This window comes from Lichenostomus cassidix, chromosome Z (genome assembly GCF_008360975.1).
Source record: "Lichenostomus cassidix isolate B80296 chromosome Z, HeHo_3.0, whole genome shotgun sequence".
Taxonomy (NCBI): Eukaryota; Metazoa; Chordata; class Aves; order Passeriformes; family Meliphagidae; genus Lichenostomus; species Lichenostomus cassidix.
Window position 1 is genome coordinate 27,774,554 of NC_139511.1, and position 12,796 is coordinate 27,787,349.

Here is a 12,796-nt window from a genome sequence, read left to right on the forward strand (position 1 = left end):
AGATGGGGCATCTGGTCACATAGGACATGCAAAAGATTGAGGTGCTGAGTATCTTCTTTGCCTCAGTCTTATTCAGCGACAAAATGAGCTCTCAGAGAATTCCAGAGGCCAAGGGGTAAGTCTGGAGCAAGGAGGGTGTACCCTTGGCATAAGGATGATCAGGTCAGGGAACGCTTAGGCAAATTGAACATATGCAGATCCATGAGCCCCAAGGAGATGCACCCACAAGTGCTGACAAATGTCATTGCAAGGCCCCTCTTGACTATCTCTGATTGATCATGGTGATTGGAAAAAGTGCCCAAAAACTGGTGGAAAATAAATGTCATATCTGTCTTTGAGAAGGGCAAGATAGGGGGATGCAAAAAACACTAAAGGTCTGTCAGCCTTAATCCCTTGGAAGGTAATGGTGCAGAAACCATTTCCAGGCACATCAAGAACAAGAAAACCATCTGAAGTTGTCAGGATGGCTTCACCAAAGGGAATTCATGCTTAACCAACCTGATAAACTTTACAACACAATGACTGACCCGGTACATGACAGGAGTGGGTCATGTACCAGGGTTTGTCCCTGGTCTTCTGTAAGGCCTGCAGCCCTGTCACCCGTAAGATCCATGAAAAGGTGTTGAGGTATGGCATGAATGAATGGTGAAGTAGATTGAAAACTGGCTGAATGCCAGGCCCAGAGGATGGTGATGAGCACAACAAAGCTCAGTTGGAGGGCAGTGCTCCCAGTGTGCCCCTGGGACAGTGCTGCCTCCAGCCCTCAGCAAGTTTGCAGATCACACTGCAGATGTGGCACAAGTAGCTCCTACAACAGAGGGTTTTGCTGCCCTCCAGAGGGACCTGGAGAGGCTGGAGAAATGGGCTGACAAGAACCTCAAGAAATTCAAGGGAAAGTGCAAAGTCCTGCACCTGGGGAAGAACAATGCAATGCAACAGCACATGGTGCGGGCCACTCAGCAGGAAAATGGCAGAGAAAGAACCTGAGGGTCCTGGTGGACACAAAGCTTAACGAGCCATCTTTTTGGAAAGAAGGCAAATGGTGTCCTCACTGTCGGCAGGAGGGAGGTGATCCTTCACATCTACTCAGCACAAGTGATTTGTGCTTAACGAGATGTTATGCTTGATTTTGGGTTTACCAATACAAAAGAGACAGAGTTGTAATGAAGAGAGACCAGTAAAGCATCACAAAGATGCTGAAGGGATGAGAGCATCTCTCCTATGAGGAAAGTAGTATTAAAAATACTTTGTCAAGATCTTCCCCCTTAACAGAATTACAAATTGCCCATGGAACGTGCTAGATGTATCACTGTCAGACATTTCTGTCTTTTCAGGAAGAAAAAAAAAAAAAAAAAAAAAAAAAAAATCACTTTTTACGGTCTAAAAGACCCAACTGTTGATGTATCTAAGGAAGTAAAAAACAACCTGGGAATTCAGACATCATAGCTAAATGGAGAACTAAACACTATACTTCTAGAAAAGCTGCTGTGTGAGAATTCCAGATGAACTTTTTCTGCATTTCCCCCCACCACTACAGGCACAGACAATATGTTTAAAGTGGAACTAATTTATTAAGTAAAAGACAAGTTGTTACATTTTGAAAGATCACTGCAGTAGGAAAGCATTCTACAAGAGATGAGGACAGGACACAGTGCAGCAGATTCAAACCTACATGCATTTGACTCATCATTACAAGAAAAGTCTCAGTTTTCTGCATCCTATAAAAGACACAATCAGACTTTAGAAGATTCTGGTGTACATTCAGAACAGTGTACAGTAGTCAGAATCTCTCATCATAATGTGCTCCAAACTGAAGAGCCTGAAAGTATCTTTTTATCATCTGGTGGGACCTAAGTATAACCTTAACTAGGTCCACAGGCATATGAAATTAAAAAAAAAGAAATTTCTTAAAAATAATTATTTAAAGCATTATCACAGCACTAGGAACTCAGCCTATGTAAATCAACTTCTGCATGTTTCAAAATATTGATCCCCTGGAGCCTGTTTCAGTTACAGCTGGTCTGAAAACATTTTGCACTTACAAGAAGAGGGCCCCGGTAATAACTCCTGTTAGTCCAGAAGTGAAGTAAAACAAAAGCAAAAACAGAACAAAAAAATCCCCAAACAAAATCAACTGTATCTCACTGCCACATTAGGCAGGTTTACAGTCTATAGGAGCAAGTGCTGGCAGATGGGCAAGGATAGCTTCATTCTGAGGCAGCTGTGTGTCACTACTTTCCAATATAATTGGAAAAATGATAGTGAAAATTGAACACAGCAAAACCCAACGGCCTAGAAATGGCTCCATCTTCAAGATGAGGATACAGTGTCCTCATCTGCATTCCAGGAAACTAATGCTGTTTCAGCACTGTGGAAGAGACAGCTTTCCCATTCTGCATTTCACTCAAAAAAACCCTAAAAACCAAATTTAAAAAAAGGCATGTTACTATATTCCAAGAAGTCAGCAACCACTCATAAGTGGATACAATTGCTGACTCATTGAACTTTTACAAACATTGTAGGAAGAGTACAGACTTCAGGAGACAGAAAAAGCACTCTCACCGAAGTTGTTTAACTACTCTAGTAAAAATTAAAGTGTATGAAATTAACTGATGCTATATTTATGCATCAATCTACTCTAGGTAAGTAGAAATGTAATTCTCTGGAAACCTGAACTGAAAATGGAGCAAGTATCACACTCTGTATATTTAGACCTTGTTAAAGCACAAACACTAGTAACCTGCAAATAACAGGCATGCTTCAGAGCTTGCTGCAAAACAAATCTATGGCTTCCAGAGCTTGAGGAGGCCATCTTCACTGTAAGTGGCAATCAGGTTCTGGTGGGGGTGATGAGCAATGCCAATGACATCTTTTTCATGGACCTAGAGAGTAAGCAGAAACATGCATTAGGGGAGTTTTATTCTCTTAAAAAAAAAAAAACCAACACCAAACTGGAGGAAAGCTGGACTGAGGGTTAGCATGCTTTGTGTATAGAGCATAAGCAGGGATACATACCCCTCAGCATTAAATTCCAGTCACAATTTCTGTGACACAGCAGTTACTTTTTGTTGGGAAAGGGAAAGTTCAGTGAAAGTTTACATCCTCATCATCTAAATGTTCCCCATTAAATTTAGACATTCAAGCTAGTATTCCTCTTTCATTCAATCTAAAGCAAATTGAAAACTGATAGCTTTAAATCTGACAGCTTGGTCAGATTCTCCACAAGCCAGAGTCCAGGTCAAGGCATGGTCTCATTCAAGTAAGTCTGAACTAATTCACTCTTTGCTTGGTGACTAAATATTTTTGTAAGTTTCACCATTAAATTGTTCTAAAATTACCAAATATTCTATGGCCAAATGTTCTGAAATACCTTTGTTATCAATTGTATCTGCTAAAGTTTCCTTGGTCTAAGACTGCTCTTTACAGACTTGAAAATGAATGTTTACATCATTACTGTGTCTAAACTCTGGAAAAGCTCAGAACTAAAAACTTACAGTCAGAGTTCTCTCCAGCTTGCCAGTCACTGTGCTGAAGCAGTACAGCACAAAATCTTCACCAACACAATAGATCCATTCACCACGAGGTGAAAGTGCACAGCAGACGAAGTCACCACCTTCTCTCTTACCAGAGCTAAAACTTCTCACAATCTGTAAAGACACGCCCCCAAAAACATTTGTCAGGATTAAAAAGCAGCACATCATTACTATCTTTAGGGCAAAAATATTAAAGGAGGACTGGGTCTGTTTAGAACAGAGACCTCTCCACCTGCAAATCTGTGTTCTATAAACTTGAGTACAGAATAGCTTGTCATGAAAGCAAACCAGAGAAATCAGGTTTAACACAGGGCGAGGTTATTAACTAGATTTTTTGCATTCTTGAAATGAGAGAGACTTGAAAGGATACCAGTAAGATCACATACTTGTCCTTGCATGTTCATGATGACAACTGTATTCGATCTGTTGCAAACAACAAAATGTTCTGGGTTTTTAGGCAGCAGAATGACACTGTTCACAGTAATGTCTGTCCCAGCAGTGCTACCAAGAGACTTGAAGGTGTTGGAGCACTCTGTCGTCTTCACATTCCAAACCTAGTATAAAAAATAAAATAAAACCAATTAGCTTTAAAAAATTTTAAAAGAACTAGCTGATATGCAATTATTTCAGACAATAGAATCCCCACATCCTAGGACATGAGATATCACAGTCAATTCTACGTCTAGAATAAAGCAGAATGGGCAGCAAGCACTGCACTTATGTCCCCATTTCATAAATGCAGTAGGGACAGGCTCTGCAAGAGACTGTAAGCAGAGTAAGAAATTTCATCAGTTCTCACACAAATCTACAGCAAAGGTCACAAGCAGACTCATTACTGCAGATAACTCGAAGTCCTTCTCCAATGACTGCAACAATTATGTAACAAATCAGCTGTAAGACAGCAAGAGTCTGAAGGTGTTCTGTACAAAGGGTAAATGTCATCTTACCTTCACTGTGCCATCAGAGGATGCACTGATAATATAGTGGCCATCCTGGGTAAAAGTAGCTTCATTGACAAAGGAAGAATGACCACGGAATTCCTTCAGGGTTTTCCCAGATTTTAAACCATGAATCCTGTCAGACAACACAGGTGCAAATGAGTGAGCAAATTACACTCAGTAACCAGGTGCAGGATCACAATTACTGCATTACACAAACAATAATCAACACTTTCCAGATGCTAAGGGCAGCAGGAAAAAGGGTTTGATGATGTTCCTGTTGCCTGTTAACTTAAGAGTAAACAGTGTTTGAGTATCTTTCTGAATATATTTATTCTTACTTCTAACCTACCCTGCAATGACCTGTAAAAAATAAAAAGAAAAGAGAAAAAGAAGAAAAAGATAGAGTGGAATATCTGAGTCCTTACTAAACACCTGAAAATTTGTTATTACTGGGTTAACATCACTACCCAACACATCTTTATGGAATAAATGGGAGTCTGACTCTTCTCAAAGGTGCACAACTGAACTACAAAAGGCAAAGGATACCAAGAAACCCCACACTCACAAAAAATAAAAAAAAAAAACAAAAAACCCACCCCACAAAAACAAACAAAAAAACCCCAAAAAACCACCAACAAAACAACTAAACAACACAAAAAGAAAAAAAACCAACCCAACCAAAACTAAACGACCAAGCAATATCAAACCAACCCAAAACATCTTTTCCTATATCCAAATTGGATCTTCCCCAAGAGAAGGAGTGGGGTCTTGAACCCTGGAGATTTTGAGGGCCTTACCTCAGCTGGACAAGGCCCTGAACAGCCTGCCCTAACTGAAAGGCTGGCTGTGCTTTGAGAAGCATAGTGGACTAGAGACCTCTACAGGTACCTTCTAGATTACACTACTTTATAGATAAACTGCTTAATGTGAAAAATCTGTTTTCTCCCACACTTCAGCTCACACATTCTCAGCTGATTTACCTGATTGTCTGATCAAACGAAGCACTAAGAATTTGGCTGCTGTCTTTAGAGAAACTGAGGCATGTAACACCTTTGCTGTGTGCTCGTTCAAATCTTCTCAGACACTGACCACTCTGGATTTTCCACACCTGAAAAGAAAACAGCAAATAAGTGGTTACTTTGTTATGAAATCACATGAGTTTAAACATAAGGGGCAATACATAAGTGCTTTTGAGCCATGTTACAGTTCCTTTGGGTTTATTGCTATTGCAAACCGATAGTTTTGTTGGTCACCACCTCTCCCAACATACCATACAAAATGATTTGTACCTTGATCTTTCCATCTTGTGCTCCAGTTGCTAGCATTTCTGTATCTCTGCTGAAGCACATGCACAGCACTGCATCATCCATCATCATGAAGTTATCTTGCGCCTGGTACTTCAAATCCTAAACAAAGGCAGAAGATCCATCAAAGTAGTGAAATCAAAGAGATCTACTTTAAGGCAAAGTGCAAAAGTATTAACAGTTTTAACTTCAGTTATACTTTATAACCTATTGCAAATCAGACTTCGTAGCTTTGTAATACAGGTTACTGCCATTGTCACAATTTTAAAGACAACAACGAAGGAAGGTAGAATAAGTTATCACAGACAGAAATCTATGACAAACCAAACAACTAAACCTACATAAATATTCCAGACTGATATCTGCATCACCTAAGCAGACAACCTGCTCAGGTTCACAGTTCTTAAGAAATTAAAACAAACAATCTCAGAATAAATTCAGGTGCTCTGGCAAGTGAATTATCTGTGTGAAATAAGGAGTAACTTACCTTCCTAATCTTTCCAGTAGTGAAGTTCCATACTTCAATGAAGCCATCAACAGAGCCAGTCACCAGATACTGTCCATCTGGAGAAAACCGGGCACACTCCACATGCGACTTCTGCCCAAACTGTTGTAAAGAAGAATATAAGCAAAGTTTAATAAGCAATTTAAAATACACAACTCATTAAAACAAAACTGTAGTGTCATTCTGATGGTAAAAATGCAGTGTTTTCTAGAGGTATGTATTCACAAATTTAATGCTGAGGTACAAAAAAAAAAAATCTGTCAATACACAGAGAGTAGTATCTAAAAAAAAAAGTTTAAACAAAACCAAAAAAATCCCTACTTTTGGTCTGGTAGTATCAGTGAAACTTACATCAGACACTCCATGCTTACAGCAGCAGCTGAATCAGTTGCCTTTATGCTTTTGTTTTTGCAGTGAATTGTGTGTTAACAAACACCTTTCCAATACCTAACATACATCCCAACCAGACTTCAGGACTTTCCAAATTTCTGAAGTTGCTCCATTTGGAATGCTGTTTTTCCAGTGTAATTTTCACAGAGAACATCTGGTATTTTTTTAATATCCCATTTTTTAATTTCTAAATTTTTAAATACAAGTGGCCATGATGGCTAAGTACAGAAAAAAATGTTCACTAGCCCAAACAAAAATACAAGGTTAGCAATGACAAAGAAAACAAATTCTAATAAAGCATTTTTAGCAAGTTCTTATTGAACACTACAAATTGATTTCACAAGTTCCAGTTCATGACTTCTGAAAAACAGTTTAAGACACAAGTAATTCCTTGAACAAATAAAGAAAGGGAGTATGTAAATTTCTGTAAACTGAATGATTCTGAACTGTGAAGTAAAAAAAACCTACATAGTTATCTTAATCACAAATACCATAAGCACCCAATCTTGTTAAAAGACCTCATCTTAGACTCCCACGAAGAAAAGTCTTCTGATAAGATAAAGCACGGGAAAGGGAGGAAAAAACACAGGTGTGTGTGGGCCAGGGGGTGGGAGGGAGGAGGAAAATGACAACAAAGAAGTGTTCAGAAGATTTTCCCTTATCTCCCAACATAACACAGGAAGGAACAAGCAGCAGCAACACACAAAAGCAAACATTACCTTAATATGCCTGCTGAGCTGTGTGGGAAACTTTTCTTCTTCTACATCTTTCACAGCTGCTTTACCTCTGAATAAGTCAATTGTCATACCAGGAGGAAGCAGGCCCTGGTGCTGCTGCCATTTCAGTGCCTTTAGAGGAGTGAAAAGCCACACCATTAGTAATCAGTTAACACATATCTACGACATGTGAAACAATGTCTGCATGCAGTACCAAAAAGCACGTTCTGAGAATCAGAACGGGCTGAAAACACAACAGAAACTGTGTGTTACAGAATGTCATCCTCAAAGTGCACATCATGTGCTGTGTATTTACTCTACTGGAAGAAATCTACTGCTAGAGTGATGACTTTTCCAACAAATGCTAAATCCTTGCCACATGGGAAAAATATCTTTTAGCTATACTGCATGCAAAAGCGTAACACTTAAACTATTTATAGAGTTGGAGACTCAACTACATTACACTAATTTTATGCAGCAAAATCTATAGACATAGGTACTAAAATATTCTCAAGACTCACCTGCCCCAGCAACGCCATAAGACGAGATGGAGGTACCACACTGACCTCTCCAGCCAAAGCTTGTGCAATAGCAGCTCTCCGCTTCTCTTTGCTACTCCCATCTGGGTATGCCTACAGAAAAGTTATTTTTATGTTTTTATGGCTGTATTGCTCTAAAGAGTAACCTTTTTTCTAGAAAGACCTCTGTTCTTCTGAAACTGAAGCCACTCCCATATGAATTTTTTATCAGGCCTCCAAAACAGCTCTTGTCTTTAACACCAACCCTTAAAAGCACAGAAACATCAGAGCTGGAAAATATCTGAGAACAGTCCCTTAACTAAATTAACCATTAACCTTGCATACTCTCACCAAAAATGCCAGACTGATGTAACCAATCACAAATACTGCTTTGCTATTACTGTCATTACACTACATAGCACTATTTCTATTCATACAACCTGTGTTTTCTCCTGCTGCCCACATAACACAGGAAAAGCAAGCTGCAGATGTCATCCTGTGGCAGGACACAGGCACAAATCCCCAAACTCCCAAATGCAGTTCACTTCAAACCCACTGCTCTGCTGCCTTGTGGTAAAGTGTCATGCACCAGTTCCCAAATACTTAACAAAAGGTGTAAAAATCATCACAGTGGCAATCTCCACGTTCTCATTCCCAGAGACACAAAAAAAACCCAAACAAAAAACCCCAATGCCATGAGCCATCAGCGGCTTGGAGTGATGCAGGAGAAGTCTCTAAAGAAGAGCATAACGTACCTCACGGGGATCAAAGTAAGATCTGGCCAGAAGGTTTTCAAGGTGGATGTAGCGCTCTGGCTGCGTTTGTTTCAGCATGATCATAGGATCTGTTTGTCTCAGCAGAGACCTGGCAGCACCCAGCTCCCGGAGCTCAATCAACTCCAGCACAACCTGCAGCAAGAGAGAAATGTCTGCATCAGCAAAGGGTTAGTGGAAAACATCACACGGAGGCTTCCACACGGACCAGAAGAGTCTGTAGAGACCCCGCGGTCGCTCACCTGCTCATAGAGATCAATGAGGGTCTTGTCGGGCAGCTTCAGAGACTGTATGGCCTGCAGCACCGTGTCCCAGTGCCCGCTGTTGATGTCCGCCACGAAGCTCTCAATGCTGTCCACAGTGTTGAGGGACACGGTGGTTTCCTCCTGAAGAGTGGCGAGCGCCCGGTGGAGGCTGTTCTCCTTCAGGTACTGCATGATGAGCCGGATCACGCTGCGGGGCATGCACAGCGCAGTCAGCCGGGCACCGCACACCGCGCACACAGCGCACACAGAGCACACAGAGCACACAGCGCACACACCGCACACAGCGCACACAGCGCACACAGCGCAGTCAGCCGGGCAGCGCACACCGCGCACACCGCGCACACAGCGCACACAGCGCACACAGCGCACACACCGCCCGCACCCCTCGGCCCCCTCACGGCCCGAGGCCGCAGACCGCCAGGCCTCGCCTCCCCCCGCACTGGGGCCTGGCGCAGAGCCGGGGCCGCCAGATCGCTCCCTCCCCGCGCCGCCGCTACACGCACTCGGAGGACTCGATTTCGATGGACATGTTGAGCCGCCGCTGGTGCCGGAGCCGCCGCTGGCAGTAGCAGTGTCGGTGTCGGTGCCGCAAGGCCTTCCGCCAGCCCTTCCGCCGCGACTTCGGCCGCCACTTCCGCTTCCCGTCCCCGCGCGCGCCTCCAGAAATAGCGCGCGCCTGTCCCCGCCCCCCGCGCTTGGCGTCATGACGTCACCCGGCCGGACAGCCCCGCCCGGCAGCGGCGGGTGTGGCGCGCCCCCGGGCGGCGCGGCGGCGCAAGCGCAGGGCCCCGCGGTGCGGCTGCCGGCGGGACGGGCGTGCGTGCCGCGCTGTGCGAGTGCGGGGCGCGGGCTTTCCGCGGGCTTTCCGCGGGATTTCCGCTGGCTGCCCGCAGAGCTGCAGTGCAGCTTCAGCCGCCTGAACGTCAGGAGCGGGTGCCCAGGAAGGCCAATGGCATCCTGGCCTGTATCAGCAACAGTGAGGCCAGCAGGGTCAGGGCAGTGATTGTCCCCCTGTTCTCAGCACTGGTTCAGCCTCACCTTGAGCGCTGTGTCCAGTTCTACCCCACCCAAATTCAGGAAGGACACTGAGTGCTGGAGGGCAGCAGAGCTGGTGAAGGGTGTGGAGCACAAGTCCCATGAGCAGTGGCTGAGAGTGCTGGGGTTGTTTAGCCTGGAGAAAAGAAGGCTGGGGCGACCTTACCGCTTTCTACAACTCCTGGAAAGGAGGCTGTAGCCAGGTGGGGATTGGCCTCTTCTCCCATGCTCAAACAGTGACAGGACAAGAGGACATGGGGCCTCAAGCTGCACCAGGGCATGTTCAGGTCAGGATGTTAAGAATCAGGAAGAATTTCTTTACTTTAAAGGTGTTTAGACATTGGAATGTGCTGCCCAGGGAGGTGGTGGAGTCACCATGCCTGGAGGTGTTTAAGAAAAGATTGGACGTGGTTATTAGTGCTGTGGTCTGGTTGACAGGGTGGTGCTCAGTCACAGGTTGGACTCAATGATCTCAGAGGTTTTTTCCATGCTAACTGATTCTGTGATTCCAACCACTACCGTTCATTCGTAGGGATTTCAGAAGATTCCCTGTGGTGACACAGACATGTCGGACTGCAAGTTAGGTGTTCTGGCAAGGACACACAACAGTTCTTTGTCCTCCTGTTTCTTTGCATGTGCAGGTTTGCAGCTCCAGGGTGTAACTTGCAGTTTGCAAGTCTTAAAAAGCCCTTGTGAGCTCTGCATCTCAGGACATGTGGTCATATATGAAAGAATGACAGTGCACAAGGTAATAGTTGTAGGGAAATTAGTAGCATGTCTTATTTGCTTTAATTATGGACTAAGAATTGGAAAATTACTGCTCTACTGGACAGAGCCCTCCAATGCTGCAGGGTTGGCCATGAGAAGACAGCTGTCCTTTAAACATATTAAAGGTGGCTCTGGCAGTCCATGTGTGCTGCTTGGACTCCGACTGAGGCCAAAAGTCTTGTAGTCCTGGTTAGTGCTACAAGACGAGTAAAACTGTGTCCCTCCTGGCTCCACATAACCTTAGTTGGCCTTGCCAGGAAGAGCGGCTTCTCGCTCCCTGGGCAGTGCCAAGGTCATGCTGCTCGTGCCTTCCTGGCATGCAGCACTTCCCACCTATGTTTAGTGAGTGTCTGATACCAGTGCTGGACTGCCAAGTATGTGGGGATGTGGAATCCATGATACTCGGCCCCTCTTGGATGGACTTTTTCTTGCTGTTTATTCAGGCGTGTGCATTTTGCTAGATGAGCCATGGAAAATAGAGCTGTGTGTGAGAAACTGCCTCCCTTTGCCAAGGAAAGCTGTTCTTTGCTGTCTCTGTCCCCAGAGTACTTAAGAAAGTAATCCAATAGCATGAAGTTGAAAAACCAGTGAGCAAGACACACGGCTAACATTCTGCATTCTGTTGTTTCCTCTCTGTGATCCCAACTAATTTTTTTAACTGCTTTTACGGAGGTGCAGGGATTACTTCAGGGAAGTATTGTTTAATCGTTACAGGCATATTTGTTTTCAATGACAGGTGTATTTATGTTGTTTTAAGGTTGTTTTGAAAACAAGTCTGATCCAGACTCTAACAAAGAAAAGCCGTAAAATCCAAAGATGGCAGCTATTGTTGTGCTGGCGGCACATAGGAATCTGGCTCAGTTCCTCAGTAAATTCAACTGGTGCTCTCTGCTGTTCTCCCTCCAGTGTTAATGGCCTCTAGCAGGAAAAACCAGACAGGCAGGCTACTTGGTCCTGAACTGTTTCAGTCCTCAGGATGGCATTTTTCTGAGAGGTGAATCCACAGGAATGTGCTGGTGGACTGTACACATGCTGATTTATATACATGCTGATTTTTATATAGGCCCTTCTGGCCCTCCTTTCCTGATAGATACAGAAGGAGGTGGACACCCCAGGTAAACATTCATTCTCCATGAACTCCATCTGAGAAAAGCGTCCCAGTGCTCCAAGTGCTCTACAAGCTCACAAGAATCAGACTTTGTGGCTAGACACAGTTACGGCCAATCTGATCTAGTGCTGGCAGCAGTCCAGTGTCTGGGAACCTCCAGAGATCCTTCCAAACAACACTCACAAGATGCCAGCTCTGGCAGAGCATTACATAAGGGAAGGAAAGGTTTCCATTTAATATTTTGGCTCCATTGGGAAATGGATGCAAAAGGAAATAAACAGCATTGATGCAGTTAGGCAGCATAGATACCTGCGGTATGCTGGAGCTGAACCCACTCCTTTTTAGTCCCAGGTCCATTCCTTAAATGGAAGCTGAGCAAGCACTTTGGAATCAAAATTTTAAGGCAAGGTGTTTACCTTTCTTTCTGGCAGAAAATTTAATAAAACATTTTTTTTATTCCTCCTGACTCAAAAGTAGTCAGTTTCATGTGTTCCCCTCCTGCATGCATCCTGTTCTCTTGCTTCTCTGGGAGAACAGCTTAAGCACCCAGCCAGGAGTGAGCCGTGCCTTACGCTGACCAGGTCACTACTCTGCAGTGCCTGTGGAGCAGAATCCGTGAAGCAGGTGGGGTACAGAATCACAGCCCACCCCACATCCATGAGGACATCACATTCCCTGCCAGTCAGACATCTGACTTGATGTGCAACTATCTGCTGCCTCACAAGCTGCAAGGCTATGGTCCACAGCTGTGCTATGGCACCAGGAGGCCACATAAGCTTACAGTGACAATGATGTCCATGCCCTGCTCTCTGAATTACTCTAGTGATCTACAGTGAAGTTTGGCTTTTCTCAGCTTTCAGACCCCAAGGCCAGAAATTAGTCCTTCCATCAAAGTGCATTTACTGTAGTCCCAAAATAAGATGCACCCGTCTGAGGCCA

General features: G+C 44.0%; 1 protein-coding gene across 1 annotated transcript; it reads right to left on the reverse strand.

Moving 5' to 3' along the window:
* Positions 1–1,551: 1,551 nt before the first annotated feature.
* SMU1 (SMU1 DNA replication regulator and spliceosomal factor) lies at positions 1,552–9,597 on the reverse strand. The gene is made up of 12 exons (XM_085042184.1): positions 9,450–9,597; positions 8,923–9,133; positions 8,663–8,815; positions 7,911–8,021; positions 7,393–7,521; positions 6,266–6,385; positions 5,764–5,880; positions 5,455–5,582; positions 4,481–4,607; positions 3,920–4,087; positions 3,495–3,647; positions 1,552–2,882 (listed from the first exon to the last, which is right to left on the reverse strand). Exons 1-12 carry the CDS (start codon positions 9,473–9,475, stop codon positions 2,784–2,786), a joined length of 1,542 nt encoding a protein of 513 aa, XP_084898310.1. The 5' UTR covers positions 9,476–9,597; the 3' UTR covers positions 1,552–2,783.
* Between the last annotated feature and the right edge of the window lie 3,199 nt (positions 9,598–12,796).

What these genes read in the sequence shown, in the direction of transcription:
- SMU1 (XM_085042184.1), bottom strand. Translation starts at nt 9,475, where the DNA reads ATGTCCATCGAAATCGAGTCCTCCGA. An exon ending in TCATTGATCTCTATGAGCAG is followed by an intron (nt 8,816 to 8,922) that starts GTGAGCGACCGC and finishes CTCTTGCTGCAG; the next exon opens with GTTGTGCTGGAGTTGATTGA. An exon ending in AGCTCAGCAGGCATATTAAG is followed by an intron (nt 6,386 to 7,392) that starts GTAATGTTTGCT and finishes TCTTTACAACAG; the next exon opens with TTTGGGCAGAAGTCGCATGT.